The sequence below is a fragment of the Exophiala spinifera genome (assembly GCF_000836115.1).
Source record: "Exophiala spinifera strain CBS 89968 unplaced genomic scaffold supercont1.8, whole genome shotgun sequence".
In the NCBI taxonomy this organism is placed as follows: Eukaryota; Fungi; Ascomycota; class Eurotiomycetes; order Chaetothyriales; family Herpotrichiellaceae; genus Exophiala; species Exophiala spinifera.
In genome coordinates, this window is record NW_015622520.1 from 2287139 (window position 1) to 2309020 (window position 21882).

At 53.8% G+C, this 21882-nt stretch overlaps 8 protein-coding genes across 8 annotated transcripts; 3 read left to right on the forward strand and 5 right to left on the reverse strand.

Annotated features, from left to right (window-relative positions):
• Positions 1–601: 601 nt before the first annotated feature.
• Positions 602–2179, reverse strand: PV08_10878 (uncharacterized protein; the record flags this gene model as incomplete). The annotated part of the gene is made up of 1 exon (XM_016385191.1): positions 602–2179. One exon carries the CDS (start codon positions 2177–2179, stop codon positions 602–604), a length of 1578 nt encoding a protein of 525 aa, XP_016231793.1.
• A 1263-nt stretch (positions 2180–3442) lies between these two features.
• On the reverse strand, positions 3443–4653 carry PV08_10879 (uncharacterized protein; the record flags this gene model as incomplete). Its single annotated transcript, XM_016385192.1, has 2 exons — positions 3443–4343; positions 4397–4653. 2 exons carry the CDS (start codon positions 4651–4653, stop codon positions 3443–3445), a joined length of 1158 nt encoding a protein of 385 aa, XP_016231794.1.
• A 642-nt stretch (positions 4654–5295) lies between these two features.
• On the forward strand, positions 5296–6417 carry PV08_10880 (pre-mRNA-splicing factor slt11; the record flags this gene model as incomplete). Its single annotated transcript, XM_016385193.1, has 1 exon — positions 5296–6417. One exon carries the CDS (start codon positions 5296–5298, stop codon positions 6415–6417), a length of 1122 nt encoding a protein of 373 aa, XP_016231795.1.
• A 114-nt stretch (positions 6418–6531) lies between these two features.
• Positions 6532–6915, reverse strand: PV08_10881 (uncharacterized protein; the record flags this gene model as incomplete). Its single annotated transcript, XM_016385194.1, has 1 exon — positions 6532–6915. The coding sequence occupies one exon, from the start codon at positions 6913–6915 to the stop codon at positions 6532–6534; it is 384 nt and encodes a 127-aa protein (XP_016231796.1).
• Positions 6916–7086: 171 nt separating this feature from the next.
• Positions 7087–8803, forward strand: PV08_10882 (uncharacterized protein; the record flags this gene model as incomplete). Its single annotated transcript, XM_016385195.1, has 4 exons — positions 7087–7104; positions 7209–7490; positions 7546–7695; positions 7757–8803. The coding sequence occupies 4 exons, from the start codon at positions 7087–7089 to the stop codon at positions 8801–8803; spliced, it is 1497 nt and encodes a 498-aa protein (XP_016231797.1).
• A 1619-nt stretch (positions 8804–10422) lies between these two features.
• PV08_10883 (uncharacterized protein) lies at positions 10423–11819 on the reverse strand (the record flags this gene model as incomplete). The annotated part of the gene is made up of 2 exons (XM_016385196.1): positions 10423–11588; positions 11642–11819. The coding sequence occupies 2 exons, from the start codon at positions 11817–11819 to the stop codon at positions 10423–10425; spliced, it is 1344 nt and encodes a 447-aa protein (XP_016231798.1).
• A 2177-nt stretch (positions 11820–13996) lies between these two features.
• On the forward strand, positions 13997–15175 carry PV08_10884 (uncharacterized protein; the record flags this gene model as incomplete). The annotated part of the gene is made up of 1 exon (XM_016385197.1): positions 13997–15175. The coding sequence occupies one exon, from the start codon at positions 13997–13999 to the stop codon at positions 15173–15175; it is 1179 nt and encodes a 392-aa protein (XP_016231799.1).
• A 688-nt stretch (positions 15176–15863) lies between these two features.
• On the reverse strand, positions 15864–19397 carry PV08_10885 (uncharacterized protein; the record flags this gene model as incomplete). Its single annotated transcript, XM_016385198.1, has 1 exon — positions 15864–19397. One exon carries the CDS (start codon positions 19395–19397, stop codon positions 15864–15866), a length of 3534 nt encoding a protein of 1177 aa, XP_016231800.1.
• Between the last annotated feature and the right edge of the window lie 2485 nt (positions 19398–21882).

The window sequence follows — 21882 nt, forward strand, 5'->3', positions numbered from 1 at the left end:
CCCCCCCCCCCCAAACACCAAACCCAAAAACACATCTACTGTACTACAGCCATTACTTGTCTCATCAGAACCTGGGTATATTTCTCGTTCTTCTTTTTTTTGTTGGTCTTGTCTTGTCTGGCCAGGTCGGGTACCAGGTAACTAAATATAGGTGGGCACTGTACATCACATCAACAAGTTCATTCATCCATAGTCGACTTTTCTAAAATACAATCAGCCTATTCAAAAATGATTCCTTGCCCGGTCACTTCATGTGCTTGAACCCAGACCCCTACTGACTGTCTTTATGCAGACAACACACACCCACACAGAGAGAGAGAGAAAGAGAGAGAGAGATACACGCACAAGAATGCGGTTAGCCGTTAAACCTATCTGGAACCCCTTTTCGCCCACTTCAACCTCCAAGAGCAATATGGGCAACAGCCAGTAGCGCACTGCACAACTAACCTTTAGCCGTGCAAGCATCCAGAGCTCTGCAAGACATCCAAGAAACCCACGCGGAAGGAAGCCTCAGTGTATGATCCTATTAACGTTGTATCATGCTCGAAAGTCGTGTTCAATTGTGTCATCAGGAAATGCAGTTCCCCCCAAAGATATAAGTCTACAGGAGCATCAATCCACCGCCGAATAAAAAGCCAATGGCCACGACAGCAAAAGATACGATACTGGCAGTTTCAATCGGCGAAGCACGCAGGTTGGCATTGGCAGCGTTGCTGGTACTGCTGCTACCGCCACTTGCACCACTTCCACCCGAACTGCCAGTGCCGGTCGCGCTCGCATTAGGCTCCAGGTTGAACGTGGCAGACCTGCTACTGGGCCCGCTGATACCACCTGTGCCGGTAGCAGAAGCAACTGTCTCGTGAGGAATACCGGTGATGGTATTCACCACACTCGCGGCGGTCGCGGTCGAAATGACGTCAGGGATTCCACTGCTGGACTGGAATGCCTCGACGCTGGCCTTGCCGGCATCAAAGTTGGTCTGTGCGAGGCCGATCTCATTGTTCTCGAGATCGTAGACGACGTACGCGCTTCGGAGAAACGAGTCACCGAACAAGATGGGGTCAGCACCAGCAGCATTGATGGCAAACATGCATGCTTCGTCGCCATTCTTGAAGGTGACCTCCTCAGAAAGGGGGGTGACAAACTCAGAAAGGCTGACGTTGACGACCGCACCACCTTGCCCACCGAAAGTGAAGGAGAACGTCAAGTCATCGTCCGCAAGCTTACACGGGACTACGTTTCCATATTGCGTGTCTGTCAGAGCACCGACGCCGTTGAAGATGCTGTTGGCGATTTCGTCGGGGAGGTAGGTGTTTGTGGTGCCAGAATCTAGAATGGCAGGCTGAGGGGTCGAGGGGGACATGTCAGACGTCTGGCCACTACCGCTGACGGTCAGTCCCGTCCAGGCAACGGTGAAAGATGTGAGATTTCCGGTTTGAGAGTCTGGTTGGATTGGAAGAGCGACGAGGTTGCCGTGATATTTGCTTTTGTCAACTCCACCGAAAAGAATGGATCCGGTATTAGACTCCAGGTCGTCCAACCACAGAGAGTATGCAAGACTGTTGATGTGGCCTTGGTCCTTCAAGACATTGATAACATTGGGGTATGTGAACTCGCCTTGCACAGCGGCTGATTCACCGGATTGAAAGCCGATACCCATAATGCCAATGCCTCTAGTATTGGCTTCCAAGGCCGCGGCCATGGTCATGTTGGTGAGCTTGGTCGAGCCGATATTCAGGACGTCTGATAGGTAGGCACCGGAGATCTGGGTACCGTCGACATATTGAATCTGAAACTCCGGGAGGCCCGGGTCCGAATACGTCGACGACTGCGTATAGTCGTACGTACCAAAGGGACAGTATGTTTCGACGCCTTGTTCGCAAATGTCTGCGTTAATTGCTGGAAACCAGATGTCTGAGGAGCCGGTATCGAGTTGTAGAGAGAAAGGCTGACCGGGGGTACCCACGGTGACATTGATGAAATAGAGGAGGATTTCGTTGGTGAGGGTAGCTGTGACGGTACCGGACTGTCGTCGGACAAGGTGAGGAGCCTCTTCAGCCTTCACCCGGCGCTTCTCGAAATTGAAGCCGACCACACCAGGAGTGGCCGCTCCTACGACAGGCGCAATTGAGGCGAGGAGAGTTGCTGCACCCAGGGCAGCGCCGAGAAGCTTGCCCATTGTAGCGGTCCGAGGGCGCTGGTATTTGGAGGGAAAGGACCGTCTGTAGGTACGGGGAGTAGGGAGGAAGACGGATGTGTCGGCGAAGGAAGAATGGCGAAGAAAGCGAGCGGTAGAAGCAGGAAATCGGATCGAGAGGGCTATGTAGGGTTCTTTTGAGGAACGCAACCTGGGGTGTTTGCGCCTGATGATGTTGGCTGAGTCTCGCTAGTGCCAAAGACTGGGAAACGGTCCAAGCTGATCGGTCACTCAATAACTTGCGATGACGAAGATGGTTGTGAAGACGACCAGATGGCGCTACGCTGTGGCTGATCCTTGACCCGGCCCAAGGTGTTGACGGGCAAATCAAGTCACTTCATGGGCTTGACGGACGCCTCAATACGGCTCCATTGGCAACTGCCACCCACGACTAGTTAACTAGTTAGGGAGCCTCCTGTCCATGCCCTGAGCTTGGGCGCCTAAAAGTCCTCCGTCGGCTGTTAAGCACAAGGTTCAAGCTATTTCTGTACTCTCATAAGCATTAACTAAGGAATACCACGCTCAGCCACGACCACAAGTCGTCATAACTCCTACGGCATGGAAACACGCCCGGCTGAAGGTACACAAAACTGGCGTCACGAGGCGAGAGACAAGTGGTTTTGTGCTACCTCTTCTGACTCTGTGAAACCAGTCTTGCTCTGAATATGCTGACTTTAGGGGGAGGCGACCGAGGCCTTCACTTCGCTGGATGACTTCAAAACAAGAGGCTGAAGCTCTTCGGCCTCCGCATGCAAGCCTTGTTTCAGGCTTCAGCCCCTGCAGGGAAAGGACAACAATGGCCATCGAGACGAGCCGAGTCTTGGGTCAAATCCAAGCATTACAAGCACTCCATCTATCAGCTATTGTAGAGTAATACCTAATATCTTTCGAGTCTGCAATCTCCGACTTTTGTAAATGTAATACGCTCATGTCGAGAAGTTCGAGCGAATCTGCTCGCAATGCGAACTGCAACCCTCACTGACTACTTTGGTACCTGAACTACTGTACCGATGCGTGTTGCCTGGTTTGTACTACCACAAGCGGGCTTGGGTGGCGGTGCTGCTAACTGACCAGTCGGCCAAAATCGTTGAGAGCCAGTAGGTGTTCTGCGAAAACCAATTTTCTCCTCTAACGATACTCGTATCCGTACCCCGTATGTACATCGAATTAGTTGGCTATGTTCTATTTGCCAAAAAGTCCATTTTGCAACGCCATCTACCCACCCAACACAATTCCGAACCACCTTCAGGCATTGACAGGTTTCCGTGCGATCATCAAATACATCGGAGTAAACAGCTTCTGTCTTCCACCCTCTGCTAAACAATCGGCGGCGAGGGCAAGGCTGTCAGCCGTCTTCTGTGTTCCCTGAGGCATCAGTCTCAGCTTCTCACCCACACCGATAAATTTGTGCACCAATCCGCGTCCCCACCAGGTCATTCTGGCAATGGTAAATAGGTCCCCGAGGCTTGTGCAGTATTGCCAATCTCCGGCAAGAGGGTAGTACCAAGGAGTCGCGTCGGGTCGATCCGCCAAGTCTTCGTGGTGCTCAAGTTCGAATCCAGCTGCTTTGATGGCTGCCAACCCTTCAGAAACCTTGACCATGTTTGAGATTCCATCTCCTTGCTCAATTCCAAGTCGGATCTCTCGGTGCTTAGGGTTGTCATTGTCGTAATTGTCTGTCATGAGCCATTCGTAGACGCCAAATACGCCGCCAGGCTTGAGGACCCGGAATATTTGCTCATACACACCCTGTAGGCTCGGTGCGTGTACGGTGGCTTCGATGGCGTAGACTGCGTCGAAACTGTTCTCCGGGAACGACATCTGCATGAAGTCGCCCTTCACCGCTGAGAACTTATCGGCCAATCCCTCCTTTTGTGCATATCGCAAAGATCTTGCGATCTGGTAATCGTTGTTGTTCAATCCAACCACGTTACACCCTGTGAATTTGATCATTTCGCGAGCCGGCCCGCCAACACCACAGCCGACATCCAGAACACAGGCATTTTCTTGCAGGCCCATCTTGAGGGCCAGGTAATGTTCATGGCGAGCGATGGCCTGATAGAAGCCCTCTTTGGCAGCGAATCGACAGAAATGGAAGGAAGTACCCCAGCCATACTCGTACAAGTCGGTTGCCAGGTTATAATAACTATTAACATGTAAGTACTCACCCCATGATTACAAGCTGAAGAGCACACTTACTGTCTTGTCAAAGTGGCGTATTCGTCCCTTCTGGCCTTGCGAACCTCCTCGGTCTCGGTCTCAGCAAGCTTGTTATCCCAGTGTTTGAAGTATTCTTCTACAGCAGCCTTTTGGGCATCTTTGTCCTTGCTGCGCATAGCCATGAAGCCACCTCGAGCATCCGAAGAGTCTCCGTGAAGGGCCTTGAAAAAGGCGGCATCGCGAGCGTGGTCCTCCGCCTCGAGGGTTATCGCAGGGGAAGTCGCTGAAGGAGCCATGTTGAGATGGCGAGAGGAGCAAGAGGATTTGGGAAGGACTGCGAGAAGAGATCAAAGAGTGGGAACGCGGTGGTTTAATACAATAAAGAACGACAAGCGGTCAGGAAAGAACCAATTGTGAAGGAGGCGTTGGTTGAACGAGTGTGTCTCCTTGAAATCAATGCCGTAGAACTTGGGAAGAGGTAGCGACTCTCTCTCTCTCCACTCAGCCTTTTAAAATTCCATGGGACGACACGGAAAGGAGCATTTCCCCAGCACGCCTCTCACCTTCTAGAGGATTGATTGGCTGTTACAGGGCCAGATCCGATACTGGCTTGGCAGGGGAGTCCGGACTCTCATCATCCGTTGAGAACCATCGCGAACTACGAGTCCGAAAACGAAAACGAGTATCCACTAGGGGTGCGAAAACGAAAACGAAAACGACTATCCATACTTTCTGTCGCCGCTTTTCTATCCCCGCCACTTGAGCCATATTGACGTCGCCAAATTTTCAACCAGCAAGGCCAGCCCTCTCGCCTGCCGCTCGGTCTGGTGCAGAAACATTTGTCACTCAGTGGCATTGGGTACCATATTAATCAGTCTTGTCTTCAGTCTGTCAACGACCCTGACTGTTTACCGTCCATCACCAACTTGACCTCCGACATGGCCTCGCGACAGATCAAGCAGGATTTGAACCGGTCAGGTTGGGAAACCACAGACTTCCCGTCCGTCTGCGAAAATTGCCTGCCGGACAATCCGTATGTTCAAATGATAAAAGAAGATCATGGTGCCGAGTGCAAGATCTGTACCCGACCCTTCACTGTGTTCCGGTGGAAAGCCGATCGAACAGCCAGAACGAAGCGAACAAACATATGCCTCACTTGTGCTCGACTAAAGAATTGTTGCCAGAGTTGTATGCTCGATCTGTCGTTTGGACTACCTCTCCAAGTCCGAGACGCGGCTCTCAAACTCGTTGCTCCTGGTCCCACCTCCGGCATCAATCGAGAATATTACGCACAAGAGCATGAGAAAGAACTGGAAGAGGGTCGTGGTGCGGTTGAGGTTTATGATAAGACCGATGAGAGGGCCAGAGATCTACTGAGAAGACTGGCAAAAAGCGAGCCATACTACAAGAAACAGCGACGACTAGAAGCTGAAGGATCGTCAGAAAAGGCACTCGAGCAGAAACCGAGCGGATATGGTCCGGTAAGGACATCTGATTCGAGGAAAGCCGCAAACGCGCAACGCGGACCTCGCCCAGGCGCTGGCCGGGCAGTTGCTGGCGCCGCACGCCCTCCACAGCCAGAGGATTATTTGCCGCCCGCAGATCCCAATATCACCTCCTTGTTCGTCACCGGAGTAGAAGACGACTTGCCAGAGCACGCCATTAGGAGCTTCTTCACACCCTTCGGTCAAATCAGATCCATCGTCTGCTCCCACCGAGCTCACTGTGCCTTCATCAACTATGCGACAAGAGAGGGCGCTGAAGCTGCCGCCGCACAATGTCAAGGCAAAGCTGTAATCCAGGGATGTCCACTGCGTGTCCGATGGGGAAAGCCAAAGCCGCTCGACAATGCCGACCGAGAACAGAGACTGGAGTGGGCAAGAGAGGGGCGCCAAACTGCAAGCACCACACCTAACGCTCAGTCTGGTAGTCAGGGAGTTTCTGGTAGTGAGGGTGCGCGAGCTCTCGAAGGTCCTTCAGCAGAAGAAGGAGCCAGCTTTACCCTGGCAGCTCCACCTGGACAGGGAGAGGTCTCCTATGCGAGTCTGGCAGGTGATTGATCGTGTTGACCAGAGCAGAGGTGCGATTGTATTTCTCGAGCATGGCGTTGGGGTATCAGATCGAATGGCAAGCAAGCCATCATAGGGTATCAAATTGTCGAAACAAAGATTCTTTCATAGGCCTCCAACTTTCACTTTGCCACCCTTTCCTAGTGGATTCTTGACCGTATCATTATCACCTCGCTCAATATCCTTGTGTAGATTCAGTTTGATTGCATCTGTGCCCTCTATTTTCTGCCCTTGTACAATGTTGTGTCTTAACACAGAAGCGACGCCCTCAGCATGTTCTATTCCTTTGAGGGCCTCTTGGGACCCAGGGTCGAGAGAGCTTAGGCTGTCAAAACCCGCCCGGGCTTGAGTTCGTGCTGCATGGAGAAGATGAAAGTCGCCGTCGAAGGCAATCCGTGTCGCTCGTAGGAGGTGTCTAGTCTCAGTTAGCTGATCGCCTGGCGATTTCACGTTGTGAGTCGTCGCCAACCTGTAGGCCGCCAGAGCCATTATGTCTTAAAATCGACGCCGAGATCACACTAGTTCACAAGAGGACGATGCAGTAACACGCAGATAAACTTCTTCAGCCGTCTGTTATTTGACAATAACGGTAAACAACTTCTCACGACGTTTATCAAACCTCGCTAGCACCACCTCGATCGGCAAAGATACCTGTTCAAGATGGACGACATTGCGGAGGTAAGTCAGCCGGTTAGCCGAAGTTCTACCGACGAAAATTAATTCTCCCTCCTGCATTTTGCGATGAAGAGAGAACTTGTCAATCATTGCTAACTCATTTTCAGTGGGCAGAGTCGGAAGGGATCACTGTCGAGGAAGCGCTGCTTTTGATCTTTGAGTCCAGAGGTCTCGAGATCATCGACGACGAATACATCGCTGCCTTCATTCCTCTTCCTGAATCTCCACCTCCGGAGCCAGTAGACATGGCCGAAGTCGAAACCGTCCCCCCTCCTCCTGCCGATTGGAAAGGCGAGAGTGAGCAAAATCCGAGCTTCCACGCCATCGCGTCGCTGAGTCCACCTGTTCATCGCAAGATTGAACCCTACGGTGCTGCTTTCCTGGCTCACGTAAGAAGAATCCGGTTACATCTTTATGGAGCAGTAACTAATTTATTCTTCACAGGCTCGTCGCAAGGCCCACGGTCGCACCTTTTCTGAAGACGACAGAATTCAAGCCGCTGCTAAGGCAAAGCGTACTGAGGACGAAGATGATGGCGAAATCAGCGAACCTGAAGATCCAATGATGCTTGCGCGTGACGCGAAGGACTGGAGGGTAAGTTTCACTTTCATCTCACATTGTTGCAAGAGGGAACAGCCAGCTAATTCTCACACAGGGTCAAGATCACTATGCTGTCCTCGGCCTCAGCAAGTACCGCTACAAAGCCACCGATGAGCAGATCAAGAAGGCCCATCGCAAGAAGGTTCTCAAGCACCACCCTGACAAGAAGACCGCTGCTGGACAGGAAGAAAACGACAGCTTCTTCAAGTGCATTCAGAAGGCTCACGAAATCCTCACCGATCCTGTCAAGCGCAGACAATTTGATAGTGTTGACGAGGCCGCCGACGTTGACCCTCCCTCCAAGAAAGAAGTGTCCAAGCCATCCGCATTCTACAAGAAATGGAGCGCAGTCTTTGAGAGCGAAGCACGATTCAGCAACAAGCAGCCCGTCCCTAAGCTCGGCGATGACAACAGCACCCAGGAGGAGGTTGACAACTTCTACGATTTCTGGTACAACTTTGACTCGTGGCGTACATTTGAGTATCTCGACGAGGACGTTCCGGACGACAACGAAGGCCGTGATCACAAGCGACACATTGAGAAGAAGAATGCAAATGCACGCAAGAAGCGCAAGACCGAAGACACGGCTAGACTGAGGAAGCTGGTCGACGACTGCTTGGCTGGTGATGAACGTATCAAGAAGTTCCGACAACAGAAGAACGCTCAGAAGAACAAGAAGAAGCTCGAGAAGGAACTCGCCGCCAAGAAAGAGGCCGAAGAGAAGGCAAAGGCTCAGGCCGAGGCCGAGCGTCTCCAGAAGGAGGCTGAAGAGAAAGCCAAGGTCGAGAAGGAGGCCGGCAAGAAAGAGAAGCAGAAGGCAAAGGACGCCGTCAAGAAGAACAAGCGCGTGGTCAGAGCCAGCGTCAAGGACGTCAATTACTTTGCTGCCGCCGAGCCTAGTGCTCAAGAGGTCGACGCGGTCTTGGACGATGTCGACAAGTTCTTGGGTGCGGCTGACCCCGATCAGCTTGCTGATCTTGTTGCCAAGCTGAATGTTGCTGGGAAGGACGCTGGCAAGGTCAAGGTCGCCTTCTCCGAGGCTACCGGTGGCCTTGTTGGCGCCGGTAAGCTCAAGGAGAGCGACCTCAAGGTCTTCAAGTGAAGATCGAGGATGAGATGAATGTTGTTGTTAGAGTACCTAGATGAGATAACATAGCTGAGCGACCAATGGTGGCATTGAGAAGAACACCATGTGAGAAAAGTGCATTGCGTCGTAGCCTGTAGCCCAGGACGTTCACCTCGTGCACTGTCATGACGCTTGTCAATGGTCGCCGACTGCCTCGCATGCGGCCGTTCGCCATCGACAGCACAGCTGGAGATGCGGTCGGCGTCGCTCACAACCGTCTTGTGTAGAAGTCCGTGCTACGAGCATGCGACTCAGCAGCATCGTCCCTTTCACTCGATGCGCTGGGGCCCGCTGATACAGTACGACACAAGCACCTATTGTACATTAGGACGGACCTCCTGTGTAGTCTGTGAGTGGACAACCTAGGTAGCCCATCTTGCCCAGCGACTTCGCCGGTGACAAACGCATTACCGGCAAAGCTCCTTGTTGATGTGCATGGTGATTTCCGCGTCCACAACCTTTGCTAAAACAGAACGCTGCAAGTTTCCCACGCTGTCCCGACTCGGTAGACCTGCCATTTGGAACGGGTGATTGACGCCCTTGGATTTATTCGTGGCTGTCGACAGCAAGCAACGTACGATGTGAGCGGACTTCTTCATTGATGGCATCGGCGACGATACACTTTGGTATATCCCTGCAGTTGCCGGCTTCTTGTTTCCATTCACCGGTCCAATTCGTCTGGTACTTTGTCACAGACCTCTGATTACTTTTCTCATTGTACGTATCCCGTACTCGTCATTTTGTCGACACACCATTCAGTCCTATGACTACAATGTAGACCGGCATCTCCAGTCTATCGTCACATCTATTTCTGGATTTGGACAGATGATGACAGTGGTTCACCGGTCATGCCGTGATGTTGACCGTGCTTCGGCGATCGTAGGTAATCACAAAATATTCCCCTCAAGCACCATTTCAGGGCACAGACTTCGGCTTGTATACTAATCTGTCCGACTCGTCAGCTGCGATCCCGATCGATCCCCCCTGCATGAATGATTCGAAAAGCTTACTGTATGCAGGACTGGCCCTTCACGAGTATGCTTGCTCACGCGTTCTCCTTCTCTTTCGATTAGACAAATTAATCAAGAGATCGAATCCATCATGTAAGGATAGTACAAAGCACACCTGTCAGTCTGACCTCACCACACGCAAGGCTCATCCGCCAATAGGTCTCGGTTGATTCTCCTCACATCTGGGCCCCAAAGTTATGTTGTCCAAATGAACCGCCCACCGGGCATCTTGGTGACGCGGGAACCCCAGAATACGGACAGCATGACCCGGGGCACATATCCATCGCCTCCATGACAGTGTATACATGTAGGCCCGGGGTTGTGAATAGCTCAACGGCTGTCTGAAGCTTACACGGAAGGGGTCAGGTCTTGAACCGGTTGCACCGCCACAAGTCGGGTCCGCTTCTCTGGAATGTCCTGTTGAGTCGACAGCCAGAGCAGTCTCTCCAAATGCTGCTGGTAATCGCACAGCACCGAAAGGGGCGAGTGTCTTTCTCTCAAATCTGCCAGGTGATACCCTCACGCTCTGCAATCGTAACACGCCTTGAAGAAATAAGTGACCGGTTCAAGACGATCTCGCATTCTTCAGGGGAAATACGGCGGCGGAGGGGTCGCCCTTCGCGCGGGAGTTCGCTGTCCTTGAGGTTCTGCTTGATCATTTACAGAATTGTGGTCGCTGCTTCTGCCGTCGACACTGCTTTCATCATCACTCATTTCCAACACGTCGATGGCGATGTCGTCCTTCAAGACACCCTCATCGGTCCGTCTTAGGGCAGATACGCGGAGAGGTATCCGTTTCTGAATGTTATACTTTGGCGCACCTTGGATACCATGAAAATTCAAGGTGACGTCGAGGTAGTATGTCCTTGCCAAGAAATTCCAGCCATCTAACGATGGTTGACAAATTGCGTCTGGAATTTCTAGTTCCAGTTGCGAGGTTGCGACAAGTGAGGTTTGAGCTCTGTCCAAGTCACTTCGAACAGGCCGATCATCGTACTGTGGGAGGGGTCGGAAAAGAATTGTGTGTTTTTGGACGGAAGCCGTGGTGATTTTCTGCACTATTTCACCAGAATTCAATCGACCGGCGCCCACTTGTAAGGATCGCGTGGCGAAACGGGTGTCCGTTTCCCACTTGACAGAAGCGCTGCATTTCATCGACTGACGTGACTCGATCGAATGGGTGCCTGCTGAGCTTTGTTTCAGGCATAATGTTGCTGCCAGAGGAAGAACCAGACGTCGCTTTCCTGTCTGCGGGCTGCGCTCAGTCACCGTGTCGGGTGGGTATACTGTGACTGACAAGTCTGGGCCTTTTTGAAACCGCCACCGCGACAGCAGATCTGGCCTTGCACTGAGAACAAATGGCGCATCTCTGGCAAGCGAAACGCGTATATGAGGATAGAGGAACGACACCTTGACCTTTTCGCTCAAGTAGCCCACTTGCTTGCCTCGTCTGCGAAACTGTGCTTCAATCCAATACGACACCTCGCAGTCACCATGGATTGTGCGATTGTCGTTCACCGCCATGTGTTGACTCGATCCGGTTGTGCCTGAGATACTTGTCGTGAGAGGCAGTGCGCGCAATTTGCCCTCGCTGCTGGACACATTGGTGGGCACTTCAAAGTAGAAGCCAACATGACGTGTCTGGCTGGCCGAGTTCTGGGCTGGTTCAAAGTCCGCAATCGACTTGACGTCGGTCAGAGTAATGATGTCCTCGAGTGTGCTCTTTCCACCAATGGACGAGATGATGACCCCTATCACGCACACTTAAGCAATGTCGCAAAAGAGAAGATGCAAGACCACTCACCTCGAAAGCACAATCGGATGCTGTCGAAAGAATTATGTGTGACCGAGTGTTCAGACAGGCTGAGCCGGCCATTAAGTCGTGGAAACCCGTTGCCGGGGTGGAAATCGGCCTGTTGGAGATAAGGAGGCAGAGCCTCGCCGCCCGAAGGCGGGTCTACTTGCAGCCTTCCATATATCATACTGAAGGTGCTGCGCTTCACAACATGAGGGAGGGGAAATCGGTCGAAGGGAAAGTCTCTTTTAAGGGGGGGGTTTCGGACGTTAAGACATGCCTAACCATACCTCTTATTCTCGCACGACTTGGGGAGAGGAAAGTCGACGACGGGCAAGGGTAAGTGGGGGCGCTGTGTCCCGTATCTCGACTTCTCTAAGCTCTTCTAATCGCTTGACCTAACAGGAAGCGAGATCCAGGCCCAACCAGGCTTATCAAAGTCAAAAATGACCTGGGCTTGACCCAGATGCTGGGGCGCCATGTGCAGGCCACCAGGTCCGTGGGCTGGACGGCCGCAATAGGCGGAGTAGACCGCTGCGGCCAACTTTTCGATGGGCTCCGGTTTTTTCGCAGCTGAAAAGTAATCGCCCCGACGGCTGACCTGGCGAAGTTACGAGTACACTCTGCTTCCTGGCGATGTGCAGCAAGTCACCTCGAGGCTGACAGACGGTAGTGAGCGGGTTTACCAGCAGCCCTCCAGGTGATCGCATAATCCTAGTATAGGGTCAGGCGGTTCACTCGCGCAGGGACGTGGACAATCCAGGGTTGCGGGCTGAGCTGGCTGATCATTCTCGTATCCAGCCTCACGCACCTCGTGTGCACACAAGTCGTGCGACTGACCCAGAAGCCTGTCTTGTCTGTCTCGTACGACGCAACAGTTGAAAGGACCGTGCTCTCAACATTCATGAATGGATTGCCTCCCGAAGAGCATTCACCGGGCGCACTAGTCACACTGCGATCAGCCCTTTGGACTGGGATCTTGAGCGTATCAACCGAGTTCCTTTTCCCTTTACCGTGCCCAGGCTTTTGGGACAGTCTGCGTCGTCGTCGAACCAACCAGGGAACCGAGTGTGACTAGTGGGGACAGATCAACGCAGGCCTCGATCCCGCCCAGACGACAAGAACTCGGAACCTTAAGACTTCGGGAAAAATAGCTCGGACCACGCATACCAGTATTCGATCCATTGACCAGTCGCCTCCGTTACCGCCTGGCTCGTCTTCATCCCTGAGTACTCGCACGAGCACCTCGCACAAGTCTCAGACGCCCCGACCATACGCAGTTTGGGGAAATACTCCGCAAGAAGCTCTTCGACTCGAAGCCCACCAAACTGCTTATGTACTAACTTATTTCCCCCAGACACTGTGGCTTTCCCCAACCCCACGCTCACCTACAGTACTTCCTGTGCCTGACATTCTCCCACCGGGACCCAGCATGTTTAGTGACTTATGTCGAAGACCCCTTGTTGGTGCCAGGGAAACCAGAGTGCCATTCTACCTCGGGCCGAAGCCACTCTGGGAACGTATCTTGAAGATGGACGCTTGGTCGGCGCACCAATACGGTAGTTCTCGCTTTCGCTTGCTCGCCGAAGGACGTACATAATTGTGCAGTGCATCAAAGATCTCCCCGTTGGCACTCTCCTACAGGCTGCTCCTCCGAGATTTACTTGATGCTCACTCCGCGGCTCCTTAAGCGCCCCTAAAATCGTCCCCAGAAGTATCTCTGCAAGTACTCCTGTTAACACTTTCTCCGGTACTACTAATGTTTATTTCTTCACTGCTAGGTACTAGGTATCACTTTTAACTAAAGTGTCCCCTGACAGATGCCGAATTCTAGGTATAAAATTTAACTAATAGTATTCACTTTTTGGGCGTACGATATAGGTACAACCCTTGACTTAAATCTTCCCTCTCCTAAGGCTTCACCTCAGGTACAGGTCCTAGAACCGGCCCTAGGCCGAATCAGGAAGTGGGAGGGTCTGCGCGGTTAGCCTCGGCCGACTTGACCTCTAGTGACTCCGCGTGTTCGTAGACGTCAAACCCTTTTTCCCTTTCACGACGTCGAATCGAAGTTCCATACTCGGATAGCACCGAGAATTCCCAGAAGGGGGAAAGAACACAGACGGGTAGATCGTCAGTAAGGAGGGACGGTGACCTGGGTGCCTGTATCGCTCTCGACACGGTCTGCATTTGGCCAACCGACTACAGAACCCCAGCTCAGTCTGTCTACCTGGTAGTGAAACCGCTCACCACTCAGGAGGAGGAGGAGAGGACATCAGAACCTTTCTTTCATTGCCATCCCCGCCGCCGCCCACGTACAGTCTGGGTCTCTTCTTCCCACCCGCCACAGCAAATCACGTTGCGATCATGGTGTCGAGCAAGACTGCGCTCTCCAGGATGGGAGCCCACCTCACTCTACGCGCGCGTGTCCTCGCACCGTCCGCCTCAAGAACCACTACGACGACGACGACGACGACGACGACAACAACAACTCTCACGACGCGATTCGTCCGATACTATGCAGCCTCAAGTTCAAGGACAAGCTCGAGGACGAACACAAACACACCGTCCTCCGACTCCCCCATCAAAGTCCTCACCCACCCGGCCCCCCACAACGGGCAGATCAAGGTCCTCCTTTTAGACCGGCCGGCATCGCGCAACGCGCTCTCCCGCCGACTCATCACCGACCTGAGGTCTCAACTCAGCCAGATCCAATCCGAGCACTCCACCGCAAACGCAACCTCGTCTTCTCCATCGTCTTCGTCCTCGTCCAGCAGCAGCAGCAGCACCACCGCCACCGCCACATCTCCCACGACGCGGGCACTCATCATTGCGTCGTCCAACGACAAGGCCTTCTGCGCCGGCGCGGACCTGATCGAGCGCAAGTCCATGACGGCGGAGGAGACCCGGGCCTTCCTCGCCGAGATGCGGTCGACGTTCGCGCTGCTCTCGCGGCTGGCGGTCCCTACCGTCAGCGCCGTCTCGTCCGTGGCGCTCGGCGGCGGCCTCGAGATGGCGCTCTGCACGACGTTCCGCGTCTTCGCCACGACCGCCGTCGTCGGCCAGCCCGAGACGAAACTCGGCATCATCCCCGGCGCGGGCGGCACGTACCGGCTCCCGGCCCTCGTCGGGCCCAACCGCGCCCGCGACCTGATCCTGACCGGCCGCCGCGTGGGCGGGAGGGAAGCCTACTTCCTCGGCCTCTGCAACCGCCTCGTCGAGGTCGGAGAAAACGAAGTTGTCGGCGGCGGTGGTTCCGGCGGCAGAGCGACCCGAGAGGGTGAGGGCGAGAGTGGGAGTACTCCCGCGGTGCCCGCCCTCGCCCTGGCTCGCCAAAAGGTCCTGGACGCGAGCATGGACCTGGCCCGCGAAATCTGCGACGGCGCCCCCGTCGCCGTCACGCAGGCCATGCGCGCCGTCGACGGCTGGACGAGGGGCGAGGCCTCGGAAAACGAGGCCTACGAGGTCGTCCTGGCCACCGAGGATCGACTGGAGGCCCTCAGGGCCTTTGGGGAGAAGAGGAAACCCGTTTTCAAAGGGCGCTAGCCAACAAACTCACCGACCGGTTGACCGCCCAAAAAACAATTTCAAACGAAAAAAATAATTTTAAAAAAACCAATGCGTGCGTGTAGGGACAGTAGGTACAGTGGGTGGTTACGTGACCCCCGGGTGGTTTGGCCTGGACACGACCTAGACGCATCACCACCGTCATCTGTAACGGCACTTGTCCCCCTGGCCACCATACCCAGGATTACATAAATAAACAATACAAAACGTTACGAACCAAACTCACGCAACGAGCAAAACCAAAACTTCGAATGTGAATGTGAACATGAAAGGGGAAAAGACAACAAAAGCCAAAATAATAACCGCATAATACAAAAAGTAGATAGATGATAGGTCATCTCATTTCCTAATCCACTGGCATATTGCACCACCTACTCTACTTGCTTATTTTCGTAACCCCTAGTTCTATATACATCATACTTAGTACCTAGTAAGCCACTGTATCTTTTATTTTTCCCGCTCAAAATACAGCTGCACCCAAAAATCAACCAAACCCTTTGGTCCCCCGGACCAGACATGACACGAAACAATAGCGACGGCTGGTATTTGGTATCATAAGGACATCAAGATCAAAATGTAGCAAAATAAAACGCCAGGGGAACCCAGAATGTCGGGTTTCGTGCCCGACTACCGATCCACGGCAGGTTACATGAACCCGGTGAAATGTTCAAGTCATCACCCACTCGGATCCCCTTTTGACAAATTTGTCGACCATCAACATTAAATCTGTCATGACGAAGCGAATGATGTAAAAGGCGAAAAACTCGGCCGCGTTCTTCACTCCTAGTTCCAACCCAACTTGGGTCTTGTTGCTGCATTTCAATCCCGGGTCCTCCACTTGTCTTGCGATCCCATCCAGAACCTGCGCCGCGTCAAAGAGGCGCGCAAGACTAGACATGTACGTCGCGTGACTGGGCTGAATATTGGGCAAGGCGGACGGGGTGGGTGGCGGTACCACTTTCCGATTGTGGTGTGAGCGAGAAGAATGGACCGAGCTGGACGAAGTCATCGGCACCGTTGGCATCGTCAGGCTCGACGTAGACGTGTCTTTGGCCCCATTCGACCCCATGGCGGGCGCACTCGACTTGGATCGAAGTTTTCGCCAGCTGGATGCGAACGTCTTTGTCGCTGCGTTGCCCGACTTTCCCTCCTGTTCTTCCTTTCCGCCTTTGAACATGCCGGTGGATCCACCAAATCCAACATCACTGCCGAGTTTCTTCAGCAGCGTGATCCGCACTTGATCTAAGACGCTCTCGAAGGACTGCAGTTCTTCGAGCATCGCGTCCGCGTCGAGTGTGTCCACCTTGGTGAATTTCAGGAGCGCCGCAGTTAACAGATCACATTGCGAGACCTTATCCTCGACGGATTTCAGCTTGACGTTTCGAACACGCCAAACATCTCGAGGAATGAACAGTTTTGTAGTCAAACATCCACCCCGAGGATGAGCAAGTGTCTGGTACAAGCACCGCATCAGCCAGAATGGGCGCAGCAGTGACGACTCGGGACATGGCTCGAGTGGCTGGGGTGGGTTGAGCAGTTGACTTGAGAGCTCAGGGAAGGCGAGAACTGCGGTGTGGTCATCAAAGAGGTACATGCCCCCCGAATGAAGGAGTTGGGGACCGAAAGCAGCGGTGGACGGGGTCGGTAGCGCCGCGGAAGGCAAGGGCGGTGGAATCGTTCGCCCTTCGCCATTGGCACCGCTACTGCCTGGAGTAACCGGAGACTCGTTGTTAGTGTCGGTCGTGGCAATGGACAGATTCCTCATCCTGAGACTCGTAGATGAATGGTTCTTCTTGATCCCATTCTGCGGCGAGACCATCTTCCCGAGTCTCGTGGGTGACGGGGGGACCATAGACTCATCCATGCTTCCTTGGGAGCCGCCCTGGGTCAAGGCTGGAGTCGCTGGCGATTCGCTCTGGAAGGATTCCATTGACGGCATAGTTGTCATTGGTGGTGGAGGATCTCCTCTGAGCAAAGAGCCGGTGGCTTCCAACGGTGCGGTGTGAGGCAACTTCTGAGCCACAGAGGAGGGTGCTTGGACAGTAGAACTTGTTGGCTCATCCCCCGGTTTTGGTGGCTGGGCAGAAGAACCGCTCCGGGCGAATGTCTCGATCTTGAGTTGCTCCCCAGTTCGCCCCGAAAACCTTCTCTCGCGAATGCCAAGTCCACTGGGCTTTTCGATACTCAGTGGCCTGCTTATTGGCTTGGGAGCCGGTAGAACAGGAGTGGGAGGAAGCGCAGTCCTCGGCGGCATCGTCAGCGGAGGGGTGTCCTTCGCAGGCGGAGTGGGCCGAGGTGAAAGCTCAGAGGCAGGCTCGTAGGATTCCTTGAGAGTGCTCAATGTTGTAGCGTTGGTTGGAGTCGTGGACGTAAGCGAGCCAGTCCAGGTACGACCGGAAACCGTGCTCGAATCGGACTGTCGAGGCAGAGCAGATTTAGATTTGTCGTCGAACGAGAAATCATCGAAAACATAGCCTTTCGTCATCTCCTCGAGCATCCTTTCTTCTTCGTCGGACGAATCCCCCTCGTCGTACTCACTCGTGATACCCAGATTCGACGAGTGGAAAATCGACTGCAGGGGAGGCAGGATGGTGGAGAACGACTCCTGTGCAAGTCTATCTGGCCTTGGGGTTGCATCTTCGGAAGCGTCTTCATCATACGCAGCTTCAACGGCGGCACTGAGAGCGGCATCAAATTCTGCATCGATCTCATCAGCCAGATGCAGAGGTTTGTTGAGCCCAAGGTCGACAGAGGACAGTCGTGAGGATCTCGAGGAATCGCCGTCTTCAAAAGTGTCCAACCAAGACGTGGACTCTGTGCTATCTTCTCGGGTGTGGAGAACACCGTTCGCCACGTCTTTCCTCGAAGTCGCCAATGGCGTGTCTGTGTCCCTCTCGGATGACAGCGAAGGAGCTCTCCGAGGAGAAAGCGGAGGTGGCATGTACTGTGTATCCATGGGACTCGCCAGACTGGGCATCTGGAGTCTTTTCCGAGATGATTCATTGAGAAATGTCTCGCCCCCAAAGATCTCCGGTAGTAGTGACTCCCCTCGAGGGGGAATCTTTACCGACTCTAATACACCCGTCGTGTCTGCTTCGGGGTCCTCATTTGCGAAAAAGGACTGGCCGTTCTCATCGAATGGGGGTTCGTCTGGCAGGGCTTTCTCCATCAGCCCGGAGAAGGAGTTGTCCAGGTCATGCAATTCCGCTATTCGGTTCGAGTACGTGCTCCGGATGTTTGACAATTTCTTCCTGTCGTCCACGTCTGAGCTCCGGACGAGCACTTGTTGCAGGAGCTCACACGCCTCGTCGTACGCCTCAATGGCACCTTCGATATTTTGGGCATTGTCCAAGAGTACTGCAGCGTTCGCTCTCGCTAAAGCCTTGGACAGCATGGTTTTCTGCGTAGGACTTCGGTGGCTCTTAGCTCGTGCTGGTCCGCCGCCTGGTACTGTCTCGTTCTGATCATCTTGAACTATGGCCTCGAGATTTCTCTCCTGAGTTCCCGATCGTGCAGGCTGCGCCATATACTGTGAGGCAATGTTTTCCACAGGTTTCTTGGCCGTGGTGCCTGCCTTCATGTAGTGAACGGACATCGTAACGGGGTCTCCCGTTTTGGCATTTCTTTTCTGCCACGTCTCCCCGAAGTACTCACTTGAACTAGGGTTGAACATGGACGTCGGCGTCAGCGGGGATGCGCCCCCTGAATTCCCACCTCGAGAGGGATAACCACGGTCCACCTGGAGATGCCCTTGATTGTGGCTCCTGGTAGGACTTTGGCTGTAAGATCTCATCGACGGTTGTGGAGGTTCGAGCCTTCCAGCTGCCACAATCGACGACATTAGCGAAGGCTCAATACTTCTCCGTCGCGAAGTGTTCGCTTTGACTCGAAAAGGCTCGGTGTCGAGCGCGGATACACTGCTCGAGGTCGAATGTGACCAGCGGTTGATATTGAGATTAGACCCCGGCGATTTCGAGTCGATGTGGTTCTCAGGCCGACTGCGGGAGCGACTTCGTTCGTAACGAAAATATGTACTGGGTGGTTTGCGGTCTGGACTGCTTGATCCACCTTTCAACTGAGCATTCCTGCCGGCTCTGCTCGAGATAGATGCAGCCTTCTTAGTTGGGTGCGACGATGACGACGTTGAATCAGAGCGCGAAGATCTCCTGTAGAACGTGGCAGGAGCGGCGGTTGAGCTCATTATCTTTGGCGGCAAAAAATTATACGACCCCAGTTAGACACTTGAGGTGATGGTCGTTGAGTCGCGTGTGGATCAATACCAATCGAGGACTCAACTATAGCTGGCTGCGGTCAGTGACGTCGAATGGGCTACACTGCAGCTGCTCAGATAATCATCAACGGTCTGCGGTTCTACCGTTGATCAAGACGCATGCAACTTGTACCTGCAGCGGTCCCGACTCCGATTGACCAGGTGTCAGGGCGAATCACAAGGGTGTGGATAAGCTGCACAGGCGGTCGAGATTGCAACGAAAGCGACCTGGGTGTAGTGTTCGACCAGCACTCCGAAAGAGCGGCGAAATAATCCCTTCAACGCAGGCGCAGGTTTGTTTCAACAGTTATTCCAGTGTCGTGCGCGAGCGAGCGTCGCGCCCAAGGCGATATCCTGCTTCGAAGTGCCTCTGATTCTGGGTTCCCCTTCGGACCAGAACATGGCGTTGATCAACCGGCCATGGGTGGCGTTGCCGTCTCTTTTGTGTTTCTGCCAACTCAAATATTGCGTCTCTTGTTGAGGAGCGCGCAGGGGAGGTCAAGGTCAAGTAGATTCGTGATGAGGCTGTAAATGCCTAGTGAGTCTGGAGAGGTTCGCAGGGGTAGGAGGTGGAATGGGGGAACGACCGCGGGTCAGAGTCTCTCAGGCGTACTGCGAGGGCGATGCTGTTGTCGACCGCAGGCATCAACGGTGTGCCTTGTTGCAAAAGTAGACTCAAAACGAGGTTCTCGGATCTTTAGACGAAGGGGCGAGTCCGCAGGGTGGACGGCAGTCTGGTGCGAGGAATTGACAGGTGCTGCAAGTAGCGGCTCGCCAGGGCCAATAGAGCATGCAACTTGACAGGGTTGCGACCAGGTCCAACCGCTGCAGAAGACAAAGAGTCGCTTCGAATTCAGAAACAGTAGTGAGGACTGGACGGTCGGTTGAGTGTTTCTGATTCACATCAGTCCGAGGCTTGGGACGCAACGGATTCCTCAGACTCTCTGAGTACGAGTTACAGGACTTTTTGAGCACTGGGACGAGACTCGCAGACTGGCATCCCTGGCTGGCGGACCTCAGTGTTGGGGGCTTGCTGGCATCCCTGGCATCCCTGGCATCCCTGGCATCCCTGGCTTGCTAGGTGGTGGTTAGTGGTTAGTAGGACTTATTACCACCGGCTTGGAATGGGAAAAGAGGAGACAACACGGCAGCACATGCAGGCACGACTTTTGGGTAACACGCGCCCTAAACTCGATTCGACGAGTCAACAAGCGGCCAACCCCCTGATTTCGATCCACCGCCGCCCGCCGCCGACCATTCATCGCTGCCGTCGGCGAGTCCATCATTTTCACCTCGTTCTAGCGCCAAATCACCTCGACTGGCAGACGGTGTGATTGGGATTGATCAATGGATGAACGCGCGGGCACAGAGACCTGCCTGTCGTCTCGGCCGCCTGGGTGAGATTGCGTTGATCAAAGAGCATCTGCTAACCGCCACAACAGTGAGAACCGAAGACTCGAGAGTCAACAGAGTCGTCGACTCGTACTGTATGTACCCTCCAGCTTCTTGCGGGGGAGTTCACTAAGCCGCCCTGCTTATCCCTCCTATCTCAAGGCCCGGCCAGGTGAATCCCTGCCTAGTGAGCCTGGCGCAAGCTCCCCCTGCCATCCCACGCCGCCGCTGCTCCCGCGCCTTACGGTACTTAGAATACCGTACTATTGCTGCGGATTGATCAGGCCGTCTTCTCGCGGAGAACACAATCGTCTATCACGATCCATGGATGCATGTCTCTTGTACTTCGAATACTCACGTGGACCAGTGACCGGCTGAAGGAGGCTCTCAAGGTTTCGAAAAGCTTTCTCGTGCAGAACTCCGGTTTATCCGCGTGTGCCTACCGCCGGCTTATACACGTGTGGCGCGGTTGATGTCAAAGGCGCTGTGTGTCTGGTGCTATAACTTTAGGTATTCGTGGCAGTCCTACCGTGGACGGAGCGCCCAATTCACATCTACCAATTTGGAGGCTTGCCTCGTCCTGTGGGATTTTTTCTGAGTACCGGGTACGGTCTTAGTCCCTTCCCCTGGGATCGAAAGAGCCCGTGCCTGTGTCGTAAATCACAACACAACCGGGCGGCGTTTGTGACTACCGGGGAGAATGGAATTCAAGGCTGTTGACCCTCCAGAGCCCACCCCTTTCTGCAACAATCCGTCCCGCTCAACGTGTTTTATGCGAGTGTCCCAAGGCATGACAATTACTTTGATACAATAGAGGATCGAGTTTCTGGGTCATCAGTGACTCGGGACAAAGGTGGCGCAGAGATCTCCTTGTCCCACGAATCTTTCCGCTGCAATGGTCAGCAACCAAGGTTTAAGCTGCGTTACCGCGTTTCTGTGCCCTGCCGTGGCGAGCCGAGGGTGTCGGTACAACGGCCATCAGGCGTTATTCGGACGCACCATCGCCGGGAGTACTCATACTCGA